The sequence below is a fragment of the Rousettus aegyptiacus genome, unplaced genomic scaffold (genome assembly GCF_014176215.1).
Source record: "Rousettus aegyptiacus isolate mRouAeg1 unplaced genomic scaffold, mRouAeg1.p scaffold_m13_p_11, whole genome shotgun sequence".
NCBI lineage: Eukaryota > Metazoa > Chordata > Mammalia > Chiroptera > Pteropodidae > Rousettus > Rousettus aegyptiacus.
Genome location: NW_023416286.1, coordinates 16013985 through 16036615, shown reverse-complemented (window position 1 = coordinate 16036615; position 22631 = coordinate 16013985). Strand labels below are relative to the sequence as shown.

The 22631-nt window shown below is 36.5% G+C and overlaps 2 protein-coding genes across 5 annotated transcripts in view; one reads left to right on the top strand and one right to left on the bottom strand.

The window, feature by feature from the left end:
- LOC107497775 (phosphatidylinositol 3,4,5-trisphosphate 3-phosphatase TPTE2-like) overlaps positions 1 to 18042 on the top strand; it is a 63451-nt gene extending 45409 nt beyond the window's left edge. Inside the window, exons 13-16 of the mRNA XM_036228518.1 lie at positions 6004 to 6083; positions 8512 to 8604; positions 16162 to 16232; positions 17802 to 18042. Coding sequence (XP_036084411.1) covers positions 6004 to 6083; positions 8512 to 8604; positions 16162 to 16232; positions 17802 to 17910 — 353 coding nt within the window. The 3' untranslated portion in view covers positions 17911 to 18042. The remainder of the gene's footprint in view (positions 1 to 6003; positions 6084 to 8511; positions 8605 to 16161; positions 16233 to 17801) is intronic.
- A 189-nt stretch (positions 18043 to 18231) lies between these two features.
- Positions 18232 to 22631, bottom strand: part of SLC25A15 (solute carrier family 25 member 15) — a 47627-nt gene continuing 43227 nt past the window's right edge. For all 4 annotated transcript variants that reach the window (XM_016120011.2, XM_016120008.2, XM_016120006.2 and 1 more), the window contains one exon: positions 18232 to 21465. In XM_016120011.2, coding sequence (XP_015975497.1) covers positions 21341 to 21465 — 125 coding nt within the window. In that variant the 3' untranslated portion in view covers positions 18232 to 21340. The remainder of the gene's footprint in view (positions 21466 to 22631) is intronic.

Below are 22631 nucleotides of genomic sequence, written 5' to 3'. Positions count from 1 at the left end.
TAATAAATCCAACTTGATAATGGTGTAGGATCTTTTTAATATCTTGCTGAATTCAGTTTGCTAATATTTTGTTAAGGATTTTTGTATATCTATGTTCATCAGGGATATTGGCCTATAGTTTTCTTTTTCTTTAATGTCTTTGTCTTGTTTTGGAATCAGGGTAATGGTGGCCTCATAAAATGAGCTTGGGAACTTTTCTTCCTCTTGAATTTTTTGGAATAGTTTGAGAAAAATAGGTGTTAATTCTCTTTTGAATGTCTGGTAAAATTCACCTGTGAAGCCATCTGGTCCAAGACCTGTGTATGTTGGAAGTTTTTTGATTACCAATTTGACTTTGTTAGTAGTAAGCAGTCAGTTCAGACTTTGTTTTTTCTTAACTCAGCTGTGGAAGATGGTATGTTTCTAGGAATGCATCCATTTCTTTCAGAGTGTCCATTTATTAACCTATAATTGCTCATAGTATTTTTTTTGTATTTCTGTGGAGTCAGTAGTCATTTCTCCTCTTTCATTTCTGATTTTATTTATTTGGGTTTTAGCGCTTGTTTCTCCTTGAGTCTGTTAAAGGTTTATCGATTTTGTTTATCTTTTTGGTTTTATTGATCTTTTGTATTGATTTTCTAAAACTCTATTTTGTTTATTTCCACTCTGATCTTTATTATTTCCTTCCTTTTACTCACTTTGGGTTTTGTTTGCTGTTCTGTTCCTAGTTCCTTTAGGTCTAAGGTTGTTTATTTGAGATTTTTCTTGTTCTTGAGGTAGGCCTGTATTGCTATGAATTTCCCTCTTCAGCCTGCTTTTGCTCTTTCTCATAAGTTATGGGTCATTGTGTTTTCATTTTTATTTGTCTCAATGTATCTTTTATTTCTTCCTTGATTTCATTCTTAACCCATTCATTGTTTAGAAGCATGTTATTGGGTCTCCATGTGGTTGTGTATTTTTCCGTTTTTTTCTTATAAATGATTTCTATTTTTATACCATTGTGATTGGAGAAGATACTTGATATGATTTCAACCCTCTTAAATCTATTGAGTCTTGTTTTGTGGTCTAACAAGTGGTCTGTCTTGAAAAATGTACCATGTGCACTTGAGAAGAATGTAGATTCTGCTGCTTTGGGTTAAAATGCTCTGAAATATCTATTAAATGCATCTGGTCTAGTGGGTCTTTTAGGTCCATTGTTTCCTTGTTGATTCTTTGCCTGGAAGATCTGTCTTTTGATGTCAATGGGATGTTAAAGTCTCCTACTATGAGTGTATTACTATTAATCTCTCCTTTTAAGTCCGACAATAATTGCTTTATGTATGTAGGTGCTCCTGTGTTGGGCATGTATGTGTTTACTTTGGTTATGTCCTCTTCATTTATCGATCCCTTTATCATTATGTAATGCCCTTCTTTGTCTCTTATTATAGACTTTGTTTTAAAGTCTATTTTTTTGATAAAAGTATCGCTACCCTAACTTTTTTTTCATTTTTTTTTTTTTGCATGAAATATCTTTTTCCATCCCTCTGCTTTCAGTCTGTGAATGTTATTTGATCTGAAGTGGGTCTCTTATAGACAGTGTATGCATTGGTCTTATTTTCTAATCCATTCAGCTACCCTATATCTTTAGATTGGAGCATTTAATCAATTTACATTAAAAGTGATCGTTGATGGGTACTTAGTTATACATAGGTAAATAGTAAATATAAACATTTACTATTTATATTTATGTGATTTTTTTCTTTCCCTTTCTTCTGAAAGAAGTCCCTTTAACATTAATATAATACCGGCTTGGTGTTGATGAATTCCTTTAGCTTTTTCCTGTCTGGGAAGCTTCTTATCTCACCTTCAATTTCAATTTATAGTCTTGCTAGGTAGAGTAGTCTTGGTTGTAGGTCTTTACTTTTCATCACTTTGAATACTTTGTGCCAATCCCTTCCGGCCTAAAATTTCTGTTGAGAAATCATCTGACTTCCTTATAAGAATACCCTTGTAAGTAACTAGCTTTTAAGATTCTCTCTTTAACTTTAAACTTTGGCATTTTAATTATGATGTATCTTGGTGTGGGCCTCTTTAGATTCATCTTGTTTAGGACTCTCTGTGCTTCCTGGGCTTGTATGTCTATTTCCTTCACCAGTTTAGGGAAGTTTTCACTCATTATTTCCTCAAATAGGTTCTCAATCTTATGTTCTTAATTTCCTTCTAATAGCCTTATGATACAAATGTTGTTATGTTTGATGTTGTCCCTGAAGTCCCTTAAACAATCCTCAATTAAAAACTATTTTATTTTATTTTATTAATTTTTTGATTTTATTTATTTATTTTTATTTTATTTTTGCTGTCCTGATTGGGTGTTTTCTGCTAGCTTGTCTTGCAAATTGCTGAATCAGTCCTCTGCTTCAGCTACTCTACTGTTGATTCCTTCTAGTGTATTCTTTACTTCGGTTGTTAAATTCTTCATTTCTGACTGATTCATTTTATGGTTTCTATGTCCTTTTTTGTTATTACTATCTCTTTGTTCAAGTTTTGACTGAGATCATCTATTCTTACCCTAAATTCACTGAGCATCCTTATAACTAGTGTTTTGAACACTGCTTTTGGCAAATTGCTTGTCTCCATTTTATTTAGTTTTTTTTTTTCCCTTGATCTTGTTTTATTCTTTCAAAAGGTACATATTTCTTAGTCTCCCCATTTTATCTTTCTCCCTGTGTCTTGGCCAGGTGACCTTATATTGCAGGTACCCTGTGGGGTCCAGTAACACAGTCTCCCTGATAATCTGCACTAGGTGCTTTAGGAGTGTCCCTTGTTTGGATTGTATGTGCCCTTCTTTTGTAGTTGAGCCTTGATTGCTGTTGGCATTTCAGTGTAATTGACTGTCAGGCTATTTGGCTGTGACGATGGCCATGCCTCCAGCATATGAGGTGCTGTGTGGGGGCTAACCTCACAGAGTTGATTCACTCCTAAAGGCTCATGTGCCTGTTGAGACTACCCTTTGTACTATCTGTGGGGCTAATTATGTGGTACTCTGTTCTGGTCCGACACCAGCCTCTGGGTATGTTAGTTCTTTGGCCCCTTGAGAGGGGCTCCCATGCAGGTTAAGGTCAGCCATTGTCTGTGACTGGCCCAGGGCTACTTGGCAGGAGCTACAAAGCTATCTGCTGTTGGTTGCCAGCCTTTAATAAATCTGGAGGCTTGGAGGAGAAACCAGGCTGCAAATGGAGCTTGGCTGCCACCAGTATCAGTTCTGGGGAAGCTCAACCAAAGGCCCGGGGCACCCCAAGGCCTGAGGTTGTCTGCTGGTTGCCCATAAGACTCAATAGCTGAAAGAGCCTCGGATGGTAGTTGAGTTGGGTGAGGCAGGGTCCCAGGGAGCCACCAAGGTGTGCAAGCTGTGTTGTCCAGGTTAGTACAGATTTAGACTTTGTGCCAATGCTGTCATTGGTCACTCTCAAAAGCTTTAGGTCACACTGAGGCCAGCAACTGCCCACCTCAGGTCTGCAGACCCCTAAAGTTTGTTCAAGAAATACTGCATCTCAGGCCAGGGCTGGTTGCCTGCCACTGGAATTGTTCCAGAGGCAGGGATGCTGAGGCTTGTCTGCCTGCAGGCTGCACAGGAGGAGGGCTCAACACAGAGATAATAGTGGCTGTCCCTCTAATCTTTGCCCTGAAGCCACACAACTCAGTCTTTCCCTGTGTGTCTCTGGTGCTTCCCAAGCTGCTATCTTTCTGCCAGAGCCCAGAGTGAGTGCCTGCAAGCCAGTGAGTCTGTGTGCGAGACCTTTTAGGGGACATCTGGGTTTCCAGCAGCCTTCTACCACTGAATTTTACAGCTAGGTTTTGTGGTGGAGACTCTTTCTGGCACTGGAATCCTGGGCTGTGAGCCCCAGTGTGGGGCTGTAATCCTCTATTGCTCTGGGAGGACCTCTATACCTGATATATTTCTCCTGATTCTCAAGCGCCACATATGGGTGCAAGGCCAGTGCATTTGTGTCTCCACCCCTCTTACCAGTCTTGATGTGGGTTCTTTATATCCTTAGTTATAGTTTTGTTCAGCCAGTCTTCAGGTGGTTTTCCAGGCTGATCGTTCTATAATTTAGTTGTAATTTTAATAACAGTCATAGGAAGAGGCAAGCATTTACCTACTCTGCTGTCTTGATCCTACGAAAAAGCTCTATGAGTTTACACTATTTCAAACAGGCAAACAGGCATTTATTCTAATGAAGTTTTTAATGTATTTCTCTAACATGAACAATGAGAATAGGAATAGTTTCTAAAATCCTGAGCTTAAAAATGTTTTTAATAAATTGTAGAATTTTATACGTTGTCCAATCTGATATTATATTCTAATACTATAACTTTTCTTTTAATATTTTGAATTTTATTAAAACTCTGTGGAGACATTGGCCTACATGGTAAGTTAAAATTCTTGCTGCACTCATGTAAATAATCAGGCCAAACCTAATGACACCAGACTTCTTATGGAATAAGAATAATCTTCCTTTGACATTGTTATGATCACAACAAGGAGACTGTTAGAAAAAAGCGAAAGAGGTTGGAATGGGCAATATGTTGTCTAATGCACCCTTCTGGGGTTGTCTCCATCTACCCTGGTCTTTAAGCTATCTTATAACTCTGTAAGTTTTAGAAAACTTGTAATAATACAAATAATTTTTGTACATAGAAATGCAAATAAGTTTTGTCCAGTGGAATGCAATTGCTTGTTGACCTATTTTGTATCTATTAGTAGATTCATTCCTTATCTGCCTATAAATGTGCAGTACTTTGAACTTCCTATAACATTTTACTGATTCCTTATTAATGAACGGGTTAAATAAAATTTTTGACTTGTTAAAAAATGCAAGGTACAGGACGGTGCTATGGTACACAACAATTTCTGTAAAACAAAAGAGGGAAATAATATATATTCATATTTGTGTATATGTACATATGTAAAAACCTTTGGGAAAATATATATTTATATTTGTTTACATAGACATAGAACAAGAAACTAATAATAGTGTTTATATATTTGGGGCTGGAAAATTAAACAGGTTTGGAATGGAGGAGACAGACTTTTCACTTCATGTCATTTTACCTTTAATTTTTAAATCATGTAAATATACTTAAATTATTTAAACATTTTAATGTGTGGTAATTAATTTAAACTTATAAATCAATGGCCTTTTCTTACCATTTGATAAGTATTTGACTCAGTTTAGGTCTTTATTTTGCTGGTTTCTGGTAGACATTGGTAGAAAAAAGTTCTGCAACTGGAATGGCACTGAGGGGACTGACACAAAGAAATCGCGATTCCAAATGACAAATTAATAATACGATGTTAGTGAAAACGAAATTAAATGAAAACAAAACAAACATAATATGAAGGAACAATAAGGAATGATTTATATATGACTTTATTAGAATATTTGTTTTAGTTCTGTACCTTTAGATTCAAGTGAAATGGGCAAGGTTGAAAGGAAAGCAATAAGAATTAGTTGGAGGCTTGAGAAACTAGTCCTTTAAGGAAATGCTAAAGGAAGTGAACTGAAAAAAGGAGCAAGAAACCAAACCATCTGTCTGTAAACATACACTTAACACTATAGGAATATTTGGATATTCTATATTTTTATAGAGACCACTCTAGGAACTAGACTTAAACTGGGGCAAGAAGAATTTAGACAGTTATTAAGACATATCATGATTCAAAGTCTGAAGAAAGCAACATATTAGCAAAAAAGATTGCGAGTCACATCCCTAATTTATTTTTTTTCTAGAAAGGTGAAGCTTAGAAGCTGAACTATAAGTCTTTTTCCCCCCTCCAGCATTATAAATTCTGCTTTAGGAGACAGAATTAGGCTGGAAGCCTTGTCTTTGTAAGACAAAATCCATGCAAGACTCAAATGATTCAATACTGATATATTGTTAACGGATAATTTTTTATCTTTTTAATCCATAATGTTAATTGGTGAGAGACATCTTGATCTTTAACCAGCCTAACTTTTTATTTTTATTCAGGTGTTGGGAAAGGCAATGGAAGTGATCTAAAAGTACGAATAATAATAAAGCGTAAAGTTGTCTTTTCTGGTTCTGCTTCCAAAAACTGTAGGGTAAGAGAAAGCATGTAAATTGAAAATTCTGGTGTTTGTTTTAAATCTCGATATCAAATCATCATGTTGACCTCCCAAAATCCTCACCCACCAAAAAGAGAGCCCATGTCACTTTCTGGTTACTATCCAACTTGGTGTCCCTGGGTTTGGATGCAAGTTGGAGCTAAATTAAACTCATTGTTCAAATAGCTTTTTAAGGGCATTTTCCAGAATATATTTTCAGTTCAGAGTGTTGCTTTGGTTTTCACTTTTTCAAAAATGCCGAGCATGCTCCCAGGAATCTATCAGAGTTTTAAATTCATGTATCTGGTCATTTTTAGCTATATCTTTTCTTCATATTAGTATATGGCACTGATTCTGAAATTTTAGTGTGCATGAAAATCACATAGGAGTTTGTAAAGATGCAGATTCCTAGGTCATACTCCAAAAGTATGATTTAGGAAATCTGGAATGGGGCCCAGGAATCTCTAGACGTAGCAATTTCCTAGGTGATTCTAACTCAGATGTCCAGTGGGACTGCACTGTGAGAAAAAAAAAAATGGCAATGCAAAAGTGTATGGATTGGGGAGGAATCTCTTTACCCAAAACAATAGGACCTGGTAATCAATGTTTTCTTAAATGCTGATGAAATACCTAAGACTGCAGACATTTTCTGAAGCAATAAGAAAGCTTCCTCCATGGGTCTAAGAAATGGAAAATTTTTAAAACTCAGGCTTTTATTTCAGTTCTATTACCTCTTCAACACCATTTCTTTCCCTTCTTTTTGCCTCTCCCCCGACTGAGGGCACTCACTCAGGCCTGAACTTTAGCTTTCTGTTCTTATCTCTGCACTTAGTTTATTCTTGGTTCTGTTCATCCTTCTCCTGCTTGAAACTATAATTGTTTTATTTCATTAACTCAACCCACTGTGTGGTAGATGCAGGAGCTATAACATGGACACTTTCTGCTCCTACAATTCAAACATATTTGTCGATCCAAATTTATCAAATGAGCTTTTCTTCTGCCTCTGAAAACACCACCAGCATTTGGTATTGTCTTTGATTCCCTCATTGTCTTGGCTCCCTAAATCCTGCTGATTTTACCTTTGAAATCTCTCTTCACTCCCTTCCATTCTGTTCCTATTTGCTACTACCTAGTCTGTGACTTCATTTGCTCATGCCTAGATTTCTACAATGGTCTCCTTACCTTTTTTTTCCTCCTTATAAAATACAGTACATAAAATCCTACAATATGCATCCTGAAATTCTGTTTACATTGTGAAAAGCTGTGGTAAAGCAGAAGACACATTGTGTGTCCAAGGTCAAAGCCAGTTAATACCTTTGTCTCAACCTAAGATTATATCTCAAGATTAAATTAGATAATATATGTGACATTGCTTTGCGAGCTATGTTACTAAATAAATTTTATCAGTAATAAACAGACCACTTTGTCATACAGGAAATGCCCTACTATACTCTTGAATAACTTCCTTCTTATTTCTCTGGCTCTCGAACTCTCAAGTATGATGGCCCTATAATACTCAAGCTCATTTCCATTGGTAACTTGATGAGCAGAATCCATTCCAAGCAGACTGCAACCCCTTTGGCCCTTGGAATACAACACTAATTTCTGCTTCATGTTTTTGCTGATCTTTCCTCCGCCACCCAGTCCCCTGTCTAAACTAGAGTCTCTTTTCATTGCTCCTCTTCATTTATACAAATCCTTCCAAGCCCAACCCAATTTCTGCCTCCCTGGTGAAGCTTTCTCATTCTATACTTTTTTTAACCTCACGAAGCACACAACAGCAGTCTTCATTATACAGCTTGACACATAATTATGTGTTAGTCTACTATTGTTCCTTATGTGTATAGCTCCCTAAAGCATTAACTGAGTCTGCACTTTCTTTTGTATCTTTCACAGGGCCTACCAAAGACTGACTTCATTGTGGGTGGGACTGTTATACAAGGGTGAATCAAAAACAAAAAATGTTTAGTATAGCTTCAAAGTTGTTCATTACAAAAACTTGGCCTCTCTTTTGTCACTCTTTGCAGTCTGTTATGGACAAGGCCTATGATCCCATCAGGAAATAACATTTTTGATAAAACATGACCAGTTATGCATTGCTTTTTGAATGTAAATGCCAGCTTTAAAATTGAGCATCATAGCATATTCCTAGTATATGAAAATCAGGTGACACATTTAACAGTAATGTTTACTTGGTTAAACTTAACAAAAAATTGAATACTTCAGTTTACAACAGTGCCCACTATAACCCTTTTAAATATGTAAAAACAGTATTGCAACTTTATAAAAATAATGATTAACATTTATTTATACATGTAGCGATTGGGCTTGATAAATATAGGAAGCCTCAATAAGTGAACATGAACTTCACTGTTATACTTATCAGCTAGATTTATAGTTCTAAATTCCATGTATTCATTCATAGATACTTCATGATGCTGAAGCAGACAGAGTAATAATTTATCTAGTCGACTGTCCACTCCTGCATGATGATGTAAAAATACAATTTTTCTCTCCGGTGAGTAATCAAGAAACAACCTATGCCATTATTCTTCTCTGGTCTTTTGAATGATTTTGGTATGGCATTTCCCTTGCTGCATATCCCAACAACAGAGATGGTTGGAGATGGCAGCTCCTAGCCAGGGAAGAAGACAAAAACAAGCCGATCCATAACAAAATCTTTTAAAAAACACATGTAACTTAAATTTTTTTGCTCATTTGATTTTTCTAAATTCTATGTAATTTGTTTGTATTGATTTTCAAATAAATAATACAGAAATTAAGATGTTTTTAAAAAGTATGTTTCTCTGCATAGCACTGGTCACATTTTTATGTGCATTTAAAGCACATTGCTTCCTCATAATTTTTGTGTTTTTTTTTTATTTTAATTTTTTAAATTTATTTTTTAAATTAAGTTTATTGGGGTAACATTGGTTAATACGATTACATAATTTTCAGTTATACATTATAATTTGAGATCTATATATTCTATTGTGTGTTTACCACCCAAAGTCCAGTTTCCTTCAGCTACCATGTATTTGATCCCCTGACCCACTTCACCCTTCCCGTACTCCCCTATATTTGACTCCCTTTACCCCATCTGCCTCCCCCCTCCTCCGCTACTCCCTACCCTCTGGTAACCACTAGTACATTGTCTATGTCCATGAGTCTCTGTTTCTCCTGCTCATTTGTTGCTTTTAGGTTTATATCCCACATGTAAGTGATATCATATGATTTTCAACTTTTCTGTCTGGCTTATTTTGCTTAACATGATTATCTCGAGATCCATCCATGTTGTCGCAAATGGCAGTATTTCATCTCTTCTTATGGCTGAGTAATATTCCATTGTATATATGTACCACAGCTTCTTTGTCCAATCATCTATTGTAGGACGTTTTGATTACTTCCATGTCCTGGCCACTGTGAATAATGCTGCTATGAACATCGGTATGCAAATATTTTTTTGGATATGGGTTTTCAAGTCTTTGGGGGTAAATACCCAGTAGAGGGATTGCGGGGTCATATGGTAGATCAATTCTTAGTTTTTTTGAGAAACCTCCATATTGTTTTCCATAGTGGCTCTATCAATTTACAGTGTATGAGGGATCCTTTTTCTCCATATCCTCTCCAACATTTGTTATTACTTGTTCTGTTGATTATAGCTATTCTAACATATGTGAGATGGTATCTTGTGGTTTTGATTTGCATTTCCCTAATAGCTAACGATGTTGAGCAACTTTTCATATATTTGTTGGCCATTTGTATGTCCTCTAGAAAGAAGTGTCTGTTCAGGTCCTCTGCCCATTTTTTGATTGGATTGTTTGTTTTTTGTTGTTGTTGTTGAGTCATATGAGTTCTTTGTATATTTTGGATATTAGGCCCTTATTGGAGGCATTGCTTGCAAATGTATTTTCCCATTTGGATGGCTATCTCTTTACCTTGTTCATGGTTTCTTTTGCTGAGCAGAAGCTTTGCAGTTTGATGTAGTCCCATTCATTTATTTTTGCTCCTACTTCCCTTGCCTTTGAGGTCAAATTCATAAAATCCTCTTTAAGTCCAAGGTCCTTGAGTTTAGTTCCTATGTTTTCTTCTATGCATTTTATTGTTTCAGGTCTTATACTCAGGCCTTAATCCATTTTGAGTTAAGTTTGGTGTGTGGTGATAGACAACAGTCTAGTTTCATTCTTTTGCAGGTGGCCTTCCAGTTTTCCCAGAACCATTTATTGAAGAGGCTTTCCTTTCTCCACTGTATGTTCTTAGATTTTTGTTGAAAATTACTTGCCCATATGAATATGGGTTTACTTCTGTTCCACTGATCCGTGTGTCTGTTTTTTTGCCAATACCATACCATTTTGATTACTGTCACTTTGTAGTATAATTTGAAGTCGGGCAGAGTGATGCCTTCGAACTTGTTCTCTTTTCTCAGGATGGCTTTGGCAATTCAGGGTCTTTTGTGCATCCATACAAATCTGATGATTTTGTGTTCTATTTCTTTTAAAAATACTAATGGGATTTTAATGGGGATTGCATTAAATCTGTATAATGCTTTAGGTAATATGGTCATTTTAACTATGTTGATTCATCCAATCCAAGGACATGGAATACCTTTCCATTTCTTTGTATTTTCTTCGATTTCTTTTAATAGGGTCCTGTAGTTTTCATTATATAGGTCCTTCACATGTTTCGTTAAATTTATTCCTAGGTATTTTCTTCTTTTTGTTGCAATTGCAAAAGGAATTATTTTTTCTACTTCTTTTTCCGACACTTCATTATTAGAGTATAGGAACGCTGTGAATTTTTGAACTTGATTTTGTATCCAGAAACTTTACTGTATTTGCTTATTGTTTCTAGTAGCGTTCTTGTGGAGTGTTTAGGGTTTTCTATATAGAGAATCATGTCATCCATATAGTGACAGTATGATTTTGTTTCCTATGTGGGTGCATTTATATGTTTCTCTTCTCTGATTGCACTTGCTAGGACCTCCAATGTTATATTGAATAACAGTGGCAATAATGAACAGCTTTGCCTTTTTCCTGATCTCAGAGAGAAGGTTTTTAGTTTTTCACCATTAAGTATAATGTTGGCTGAGGATTTATCATATATGGCCTTTACTATGTTAAGGTACGTTCGTTCTATACCGATTTTGTTAAGTGTCTTGATCAAAAATGGATGCTGGATCTTGTCAAAGGTTTTTACTGCATCTATTGATATGGTCATGTGATTCTTATGTTTTAATTTGTTTATGTGGTGTATCACATGAATTGATTTGCTTATGTTGAACCATCCCTGTGCCTCTGGGTTGAAGCCCACTTGATCATGGTGTATAATCTTTTTAATATGTTGCTGTATTCAGTTCACTAGTATTTTAGTTCGGATTTTTGCATCTGTGTTCATGAGAGCTGTTGGTCTGTAGCTTTCTTTTTTTGTGATATCCTTACCAATTTTTGGCATCAGAGTAATAGTGGCCTCATAAAATGAGTTGGGAAGTATTTCCTCCTCTTTCATTTTTTTGGAAGAGTTTGAGGAGAACGGGTCTTACATCTTTAAATCTTTGGTAGAATTCACTGGTGAAGCCATCTGGTCCTTGACTTTTACTTTTTGGTAGGTTTTTGATGATTGTTTCAATTTCCATACTGCTGATCAGTCTGTTTAGATTTTCCAGATCTTCTTGATTCAGTCTGGGAAGATTGTATTTTTCTAAGTACTAGTCCATTTTTTCTAGGTTATTAAATTTGGTATCATATACTTTTTCATAGTATTCTTGTATGATGCTTTCTATTTCTGCGATGTCAGTTGTAATTTCCCCTCTTTCATCTCTGATTTTGTTTATTTGTGTCCTTTCTTTTTTTTCTTTAGTGAGTCTAGCCAGGGGTTTGTCAATTTTATTAATCTTCTCAAAGAACTAGCTCATTGTTACAAGCATTTTTTCTATTTTTTTGTTTGTTTTTAATTTCATTTATTTCTGCTCTAATTTTGACAATTTTTTTTCCATCTGCTGACTTTAGGCCTCATTTGTTCTTCCTTTTCTAGTTTTTTAAGATGAAGCATTTAGTTCTTTCTTTGGGCTCATTCTTATTTTTGGAGATAGGCCTGTAATGATGTGAACTTTCCTCTTATGACTGCTTTTGCCGTGTCTCAAAAGTTTTGATATGTCGTACTGTCATTATTATGTCATTTTTATTTCTTCCCTGACCCAGTTATTCTTCAGTAGAATGTTGTTTAATCTCCATTTATTTGTGGTTCTTCCTGCTTTCTTTTTGCAGTTGATCTTTATTTTAAAGCATTATGATAAGAGAATATAGTTGGTATGATTTCAACCTTCTTATATTTGTTGAGGCTATGTCTGTGTTCCAGTATGTTGTTGATTCTTGAGAATGTTCTATGTGCACTAGAGAAGAATGTATAGGCAACTGTTTTGGGACGGAAGGCTCCGTAAATGTCAATTACGTCCAGGTGGTGTAATGTGTCATTTAAGGATGTTATTTCCTTATTGATTTTCTATTTGGATGATCTGTCCATATCTGATAGTGGGGTATTTAGGTCCCCTACTACGATAGTGTTTTGGTCTGTTTCTCTCTTTAGTTCTGTTAGTAATTGCTTTACATATTTAGGGATTCCCTGATTGGGAACATAGATATTAATAAAGTGTTATGTCCTCTTGGTGCATGATTCCCTTTATCATTATTAAGTGTCCCTCAGTATCCTTTTTGGCTTTTTTATTTTGAAGTCTTTTTCGTCTGATATTAGTACTGCTACTCCCACTTTCTCTGAATGCCATTTGCTTGAAATATCATTTTCCACCCTTTCATGTTGAGTCTATATTTGTCTTTGCAGCTGAGATGTGTCTCCTGGAGCAGAATATGGTTATGTTTTGTTTTTTTGATCCATTCTGCAACTTCATGCCTTTTTATTAGTGAGTTCAGTACATTTACATTTAGTGTGATTATTGAAATATGAGGTCTTCTTATAGCCATTTTAACTTTTGTTTTCTGGTAGCTCAGTGTTTCCATATCTTCTTTGTCCTTGTGTTTCTGTTTTCTTTACTTTGGTTGGGTTTCGTGGGTTTTGCCTCTGATTCTTCTTATTTTATGTTATGTATTTCAGTTTTGAATCTTCTGTGTGTGGTTACCATTATGAATATGTAAAGGATAGTTATATACGTACAGTCCATTTTCATCTGTGCATAACTTATTTCCATTCCCTTTTGTGAATTTGGATCTTTGAATCCTTCACTTTTCAGTCATTGTTATCTCAATTTGTCCCTATGTATGCTGAAAGTCATTACTATCTTGCTATAGTAATTCTCTTATTATTTAAGCTTATAATGCCCTGTTCTTAGTAAGGGTTGCACTCCTCTGCTTCTATTTGCCTGATAGTCACTTTACTCTTAATTATGTTTTGTTTCATTTTGTTTTTTCATTTTATTTTAGGTGAGCTGACCCCTTTCAGTATTTCCTGTAGTGCAGGTCTTGTAGTGGAGAATTCTCTCAATTTTTGTATGTCTGGAAAGGTCTTAATTTCTCCTTCATATCTAAAGAGGGCTTAGCTGGATACATTATTTGAGGCTAGTAGTTCCTTTCACTTAATAGTTTAAACATTTGATTCCTTTCCTTTCTGGCTTGTAAGGTTTGTGCTGGGATGTCCAAGGATAATCTAATGGATTTTCCTTTATAAGTTACCTTTTTCTTCTCCCTGGCTTCCCTGAGAATTCTATCTTTGTCATTGACTTTTGACTTTGTCGTTGGCCTTCTTGGGTTGAGATAATTGGGTGTTCTATTGACTTCTTGAATTGCAAGCTCCAGCTCATTTCTTAGATTTGGGAAATTCTCGTCCACCATTTGTCTGAAAATGCTTTCTAATCCCTGCTCCTTTTCCTCCCCTTTGAGAATATCCATTATTTTTATGTTACTTCTTCTCATGGTATCAGCTAGTTCTTGAATTTCTCTTTCATTATTTTCCATTCTTCGGTTTCTCTCTTCTCCCTTCTGATTTATTTCTAGATTTCTGTCTTCAATATCACTGATCCTTTCCTCCATTTGGTCGACTCTATTTCCCAAGCTTGCCATTTCATTTTTCAACTCTTGCAGTGTGTTCTTCATCTTCAGAAGTTCTATTTGGTTCCTTTTGAGGGTTTCAGTTTCCTTGCTCTGCTCACATAGTTGTTTTTTCAATTCCTGATATTGTTGATATGACTTGTTTCAGAACTCACTGAGATTTTTCAGAAGTACCATCCTAAAGTCTCTGTCATTTAAGTCATATATTTCTATGTCTGTAAGCTTATTTTCTGGAGAATTTTCTCTTTCTTCTGAGATGCCTTGTCATGTTGGTCGTTCATGGTGTTTGATAGTCTATTTCTCTGCCTGGGCATTAATGGAAGTATATCCTGCTGTTTTTTCAGAAAGCAGATTTATTACATAAAGGTCTCTCTTTAGCCTGCTGCAAAGAAGGCGCTTTTCTTTTGGTTTCCCGTAGGTGGCATCTAAGCCTCTCGGATCCCTGCTTTATATAAAGCCTAATTGTCTTTTTTATTTTCTCGTAGATAGTTAATCATGTTCACTACCCTCAGTTTCAGTCCTTGTCAGTGTCTGTGACAGTCTTGGAGTGTTTGCTCAGATTCCCCTAGGGTTCTGTGGTGTTTAGTCTCAGAGTGTATGTGGGGAGGAGCCCTCGGAGTTGGGGTTGGGAGCTGCAAATCAGCTTCGGTTTGGGAATTGGGGCTAGTGAAAATCAACTGTTTCTCTGCTGTCCTGTCTCGCTTCTCTGGTTTCTGCTCTGATAACTGAGCCCTGCGGCTGGCTGCTAAGAGTTCCAGCACTTCCGGGCAAGGCTATTCAGGGAAGTCACTGCACCTTCTCCCCTCCTCCTGCTTCTGTGGGGAGCTCTGGTGGGTGCAATAGGCAGTTTCTTTATTTCTCCCAGTCCACTGCCCCACATGCGGGATTCTGATCTGTGGTAGCTCTTATACGCAGATCCCACGCTCAGATGAGCTGGTGTGCAGTTGGAGTGTTTTTTGTTCAGTTGTAGATGTTCAGCTTACTGTTGTTTCAAGGGGAGAAATCTTAGGACGTCTCTCCGCCATGTTTCCTAGAATCACTTATAATTTTTAAAATAGATTTTACTTTCCTCTGAGTTTATGATACATTATAAATAGTATTTTAATCCAATACTTTTATGAAAAATGAGAATATTCCCAACATTTACTTGAAATCTAATAATCCAATATTTAGTTTATGAAGAATGTCTGCCATTGTCATTATTCTGAGTGTATAATTTCTATTAATCGGTCATAAAATGTCTGAGAATTACTCTGAATATAATGCAAGTTTCAGTGATTTCATTTTTTCTATTAAATCATCAAGTGAAACTGCCAACAAGTAACTATATTGATCAATTTAAAACTTATTTCCTGCATCTTCCTTCATTCCCTGCCTACTCCCTTTTAGGGGAGAAATTATTAAGTATCAACATAGTGAATGTGTTGAAGCGAGTGACCTGGATAGTTCTCATATTGAATGGTTACCCCTTGAATAATGGAGCCAGTTTCAATTCTCTCTCAATCAGTGGCTTCTAAGCAGAGCACCAGTGGGAGGGGCACTGGCCCAGGGATGGCAGTAATATCTGACCTTTGTAATTTTCAAGGGCCATGAGGTGAAAGCACTTAAAAAAAATTTGGATATTTCTATCATCATTAATGAGTTAATTACACAATGTAGCTGCTCCTTGTAGAAGTGGATATTTCTGGGTGTAAATAGGCCTTAGTAGGTTCTGTTTAGCAGTATTTAAAGCAGATTAAAATACCAGTATCTAAATTTATAAATATCCATCATAGGAAAAAATACATTTCTTTGAAAATTTTTATAGAAACACAAGAGAAACAGCAATCTTGTAAAAGCCTTCTCCTTTGTATCTCGAGTGTAAAGTTATAGACTGTAAGTGCTGTATGTTTAATGGCTACAACTGTTTGATAAATGTGTAAGTGAATAAAGGAAGAAATTTTAATTCCTTTGTTATTATTAGTTCTTGGTATCAGTTTTTCTATGAAGAATAACCTTGTTTTTAAACCATGTCTTTTTAGGATCTTCGTAAATTTTATGACAACTGCCCATTTTTCTTTTGGTTCAATACGTCTTTTATACAAAATAACAGGTACGGCTTATGATGCTATCCAGTAGAAACAGCCTTAATGTCTGTGGAAGGTGTAATGGCAAGTACTTTGCTGATTGCCATAAACTCAATTTATAGAAACCAAAAAATCCTCAAGCAACCATTTTTCATTCCTCATTCACACTCAACTTAATCTGGTTATTTAAAAAATATGGCTATTCTTGAGACTGATTATTGCATTATCCTCAAAGTCCATGCCATAGGACTGTGTTACAAGTTAGAATGTATTATAATCAGTTCTTGAGTGTGCTAATAAATCCCTGCTGTGGAAGTTTGAGTATGCTCAGTATCCTGAATATGGCAGGTCCTCAGTATATGTTGTTTACTGATGACTGACCACCACCAAATTCTTTGCCAACAGAAGGCATCATCTATGGGGGTGTCAGCTAGTTTAAAAGCTGATTGACACTTATTTCTAGGGTGGAATTTATAAGACACAGTAGGTATCAATGAACACAGCTGAAAAAAACCATTAAAAGTCTCCCATTTAAAAATGATCTCTATTACTAAATTGAGAACCATTTTTTTTTTAAGTAATTAATTGATGTGAAGATTTTTATTCCAAAGAAACCCCTACCATATCTGGAAACTGATTCCTGAGTCTAAAGTTCTCCACTTTATGTTGTTCTGTGGTGCTGAAAATCTGAGATTATTGGTATAACATACCATCCAGTTAAAAAGGAAAAATAATATTAAAAAAATCATGCAGGTGAGTTTTGAAGAAGTGGTTGTGATTTATGTAGCATGAATTGAAAGTTCTGATTGCATATATTCTAGGCTGTTCTTTAAATTTAAACGGCATCTAATCATACCTCAAATCCAGTAACGCAACAGTAAATTGAACATCTGAGCAACACACTTGTAATGCACACACATTTAATGGATTTCAACTGAGGGAACTTTAGATTGGATAGAAAATTTTTACCAATTTTTCCCCCAGATGTATACAAATAAACGTTAACTACACAAGCAAAGTCCCTCAATTAGACATCTGGGTGGAACTTCATTTAGTAGTCCTTCTCAGACATGGTTCTTGCTAAAGGGCACATTTTTTTTTTCCTTTAAAATACCATATTCATATTGGTGAGGCAACACATTAGATCACTTTTCTATTCACTTTTATCTGTTTCTAAAGATTTCTTTAACATTTCATACTACTTGAATATGCTGTTTCTAATAATTATGAGATTGTTAATCAGCCGAAAATGCCAACTTCATCATTTAAGACGATAAGTGTTTTATTACTGGGTTTTAAAGCACATCTAGTGTCTCTGGCTGATTTGTCACATACAGTAATTTATTAAATGCAGATGTCATTAATTCTATAAAAGGCAGTGTTAAAAGGAATCAATAACATGTTACTGTTTGTTATTAAAGATTAAGATATTTTGCATCTCACTGAAGAATATGGAAGCGTTGGCTCATACAAAGCTAACATACAGAAAAGGACTAACCACAGACAGCAAAACTTATTTTAAATTTTAACAAGGGTGCCCTACCTCATGGCTTTTCTGTGAGCTCTAAAACGTAACAATTTTTTTTCTCTTCTAGGCTTTATCTTCCAAGAAACGAATTGGATAATCCCCATAAACCAAAAGCATGGAAAATTTACCGTCCTGAGTTTGCAGTCGAACTATATTTTGAAGAAGTTATATTGTAGCTGGTAGCTGATTAAGTGTAGCTCCTCTTCTAGGAAAGAATCATGTTCTTCCCGCCCCTTGCTACATATTTATATCCTCAAATCCTCTTTTCCTTGCTGGTATATTTATACTTACATCTATGTACATATCTTCTTGAGAAATCTATTACATGTATATACACGAGAAATGTCAGTGGTGTTTTCCTTTTTGAAGGAATATACTTCACACAGTTTTCATCTACATTGAGATAAATTTGGAACACAGAATACAGGAACATTATCACTTTTAAGAACTTTGAAATAATACTCTCATAACAAAATAATTCAGATGTTTAAAAATTGTCATTCCCCAAAATGCTATTGGTTTATTCCATTTACTTATACATTTTTGGACAAGTATTTACCCCTGCTTTGTTTCATCAACTTCACCTAAGCTTAGGGAACTCTGTGAAGGTTACTTTTCATTGTAAACACTGGTTAATCCTGTGTCCATAGGAAATCATTCTCTTTGGTACCGGATGCTATTTTAGTCCAAGTATCTTCACTGCCACTGTATCTTAAGGCCATCGTCTTTGAAAATAGTTTTGTCTTCATTGAAATTATCCTTATTTGAGTGATTTTTTTCTCTAATTGGCAAGGCCCTAAACAACCTAGATCAAGTCAAATTCTTCAGGAAATGAAGGTAACAACTAAGAAGCAGCAGTGCCTCTGCTAAAACACAGTATGCTCGTTCCTGAAAAGCTTACGTGAATGGGAAAAAAAAAAATGCTTAACTGGCTTTTTCAATACCAGCAGCGAGAGGAAACCTTTATTTATAAGAATCTTGCTTTCTGAAATAAGATTAGAGTTTTTCTTTCCTAACCCTCCAAAATGCATCAGAATTTCTGGCAACTATGAGTTACCATACTATTTTGCTTCCTCTCATAGAAAGAGAACTTCTTAGGGCCTCTTAGGGGTTGCTTTCTTAGAACCCAATGTGAACAATTCTTCGAAAAACTCAAAAAACTTACAAAATATATCAGATTGATACTGGTTTTCTTAAACAGGATTTACTAAACTGGAATAGAATTATCCAAAACTTAATAGCAGTAAGTTTGAAAACAGAACGGCATCCTGCCAAACCAGTCACCTCACATCCACAGCCTTATGGAGGGAGAGAGTGATTCTAGTGGGCCAACTTTCATAACTGTAGTGTATATGAAGAACATGTATTTTTTGTCTATTTACCTATATTTTACATGGGAAATCTTCCTGATGAAAAAGCAATGCTCATCGCAATAAAACCCCCACCCTGAAATAATATACATAACTCTTAAAAATTCCTGACAGTTGGTTTCTAGGATGGATATAAAATACTTAAAACGACTCATATACTCAAGTATTAAGCAAATAATTTAATGATACAGAACACTAGAATTTCTTTAAACATAGTATTTCAAGTTATATTTTTGTCTGGAGTACAGATCTGAAATAGTACCAATTATACCTAAATATTAAACCACGAATTAAACTAATGAAAAATAAATTCCCCTGACAGGTTTCCATTCCTTACCCCTACTCACTTTTACTTGCCTCAAACTGTTTCTATTGAAGATATTTAGTTAACTCTACTGCTAACAGGGCTGAGACATGCTGACAGGTGCCAAGCAGGGGGGGACCATGGACTCTGCAGCAGTTCACTTCCTGCTGGAAGCCAGCCCCATTTTCTATTCTGCTTCAATCTGGGCCTGTTCAGACAAAGTGCCACTTAGTTACTGACCATTTAAGTATGGAGAGAAAAAGTAGAAAAGTGATTTTCTTTTAAAGAAAAAACAAATGGAAGACTAGCCTTAGCTCTGGAGCACTTCAAGCACATAAGCAGGGTCCCCTCCCCGTGTCTGCAGCAGCCCCGTTTGTCAGCACCTTACTCTCCTGACCTCTTGCTTCTGGCATGTGGCTGGAGTTACCACAGCGGCTCCACAGAGCACAAAAAGCTTAAGGAGATGGAGGCTTCACGCGAGGTTTACGTTCTGCGGAAGGGACAGACACACGCACCATGTGTGTCAGACTGCTTAAGAACGCTTTTACTGAGCGAGCCCTTGCTGGTCTTGGAGCAGCACAGAATGAGGTGGCTTACTTTAGTGATGATGAGAAGGACCCTATTCTACCAAATGGCCAAAGAACAGCTGCTTGTCCCCAAGTCTAGGAATCATATGAACTGGGGTCTTGGCTGCTAGTCCATACATATGGCATAGCTTAATAAAATTACTTATGCTTCACTGATTTATAAAGTCGCACCCCACATATGGTCATCATAAAAATTCACTGCCAGTATAAGAAGCTCCAACAACCATAAAAGCAAGGCAAGGGGTTACAGACCCAAGATAAACTTGAGGAGGGGTCAGCCCAGACACTACGTTTTGTCTAGTTTTGAGGACAGGACTCCATCCATGAACACTGTCACTCAATCACCAGGCAGGGAACGAAGGCTTCTTTTGGCTTTGGTACTCTGCTCTCTTGGCAGGTTTCCAAATGGTGAAGGCAGTGGTCCAATAGAATCCTCTAGACTCCTACTCAGACCAGAACCCAGAGACAGGAGTGAAGGGCTGCTCTTGGCCACAAGGTCTTCACAAAGTATGGCAGCACTGCCCCTTCCTCTGCCTACAGCCCAGCAGATGGGATGCTCTTTGGGGGAGGGGAACAATGGAAGTTGGCACAGGTGAAGGCCACACTGCTCTCCAAAGACGTGATACTCTAGGCCACACCCAACAACATGCCAGAGAGTATAACACCCAGAAACTGAATGGCACTATTTTAATAGTAGAGCTTAGAAAAATCCAGGATGCCTACTCTGAAACTTAAACGAGGAACGTGGAAGCCACACCAGTATATAGGTGCATTCTCCCCTTTAAAATCTAGATGGATATTTCAGTTTAAGCACCACAAGACACCTTTTAAAAAGCTAACCACTTGGTATAGTGCATGTGCTAAACAGATTTTTAAAAGAGGGCCTACATCCAGAATGAGTTAAGTAATCATTTATAACCATCTTCATGAAACATGGTTACCCCTGGGTTTTTCTGGTGAGATCCCAGATTAAACAGAACAAAAACTGTGCTTCGCTCACAACATTACCACCTACCAATTCGCATGTACGGGTTTATGCAAAATCCCTGATATAACTCTGTCTTGTTCTTTATAGTAGATACAGAGGACAGAGGCTCACCCCCTCTGTCCCACCAAGAACAAGAGCAGCAACTTTTATATTTCGATACAAGTATGAGTAGAAATTATGTGGTGTAAAACAGAGGTCCTTCCAAAAAGCTTAAAATTAGGGGTAGAATAATGGAAGACAAAAATAAAATTCTCATGAAATCAAAATAATTCCACATTGGTTTTGTACTCTATGAAACCCTGAGATGAACTGTAGTCCTCAAACGCTTGTATTTCGATCCAGGTTCACCAGGACAAGTCAATGTGCTTCGAACTGGCTCATCATCAGCTTCCTGCTGTATTCATAGGCCAAAAATAGTGACCCATTGGCAGGGAATGCTCGAATCAGAGTAGGTTTCAGTCCAGAATATAAGGCCGTTATTCCTAGAAAACAAAAAGGTGATCACAGACTGAGACTTTCTTCTTTAGAGATATCCCACAAAGCTGCACAATGTAGACATTTTTACACTTACGAATCCAGATAACAGCATTAAAAACCAACAAGTGATGAAAGGACTTATTCCCAGGTTTCCCTGGACTAATGGAACGAAATAGGCTAACGGAAACAGGGCAATATCAAGTCTTCCCATAAAGCTGGTTGATGCTCAGGTAACACACTAATCCCATGCCTGCTTAATTCCTGGTAAATGAATTGAGCAGAACTGAAGACTCACATGGGCAGACAGAAGGCAACCACAGAGCCACAGGCCACAGCGGCTGTGCAGCTGCTCCTGTGAAGGGCGAGGGCTAGTGGAAAGAGCACCAGCCTTGAAGTCAGAGATCTGCTCCTACTTTAAGCACTGCCCAGGGTGGATATGAAGATCGAACTGGATAAGGGAGGTGTAAGTATTTTGTAAAATTAAATTGTTATTAAATTTTAAAAGGAGTTACTATTAATAACGTATGAGCTGTCTGTACTCCATTTGGGATATGAATTAAACAGTTTCTGCATACTGTTATTGTTCTCTCTCCTATAAAATCAAGTCAGAGGAGTTCACACCCCAAGCTTTAAGATGTATAGTGGATGCTGGAAGGACAGGTCTTTACTCACTAGGAGTATAAATCAGCTTTATACAAACATTAAGTAGAAAATCTTTTTCTTCCTGCATAACTAAAAATTGATAGAAAATCATCTTTAGAAGTTGCTTAGTGCATTTCTCATTCTATAAGTCCTAGCATTAAGGATGTTGCACATTCTTTCAAATCCCTTAGTGGTTCTCTTAAGATCGTCATCTGATAATATCTATATTATGTAATACAAGTGGTGCTAACTTCAAAACATCTGTCCCCTTAAACAGAGTCCATATTTCATTCAGTAATTTCCCTTCAAGCTATTGAGGAGAATCCTGACAGGCACCTGGCCCAGGGGTTAGGGATGAGAACTTTAAACATTCTTGAGAAGAATGAAAGTAAGCTGCAGAAAAGGGGTTGAAAACATGCAAAAACGTGGATTAATATACAATGCTAGAAAAGGAATATGAGGCTGGGGGAAGAGAGCCATTATACATCTGATCGACCTTGACAAGACTAGCAGTGAAATGACCAATTGC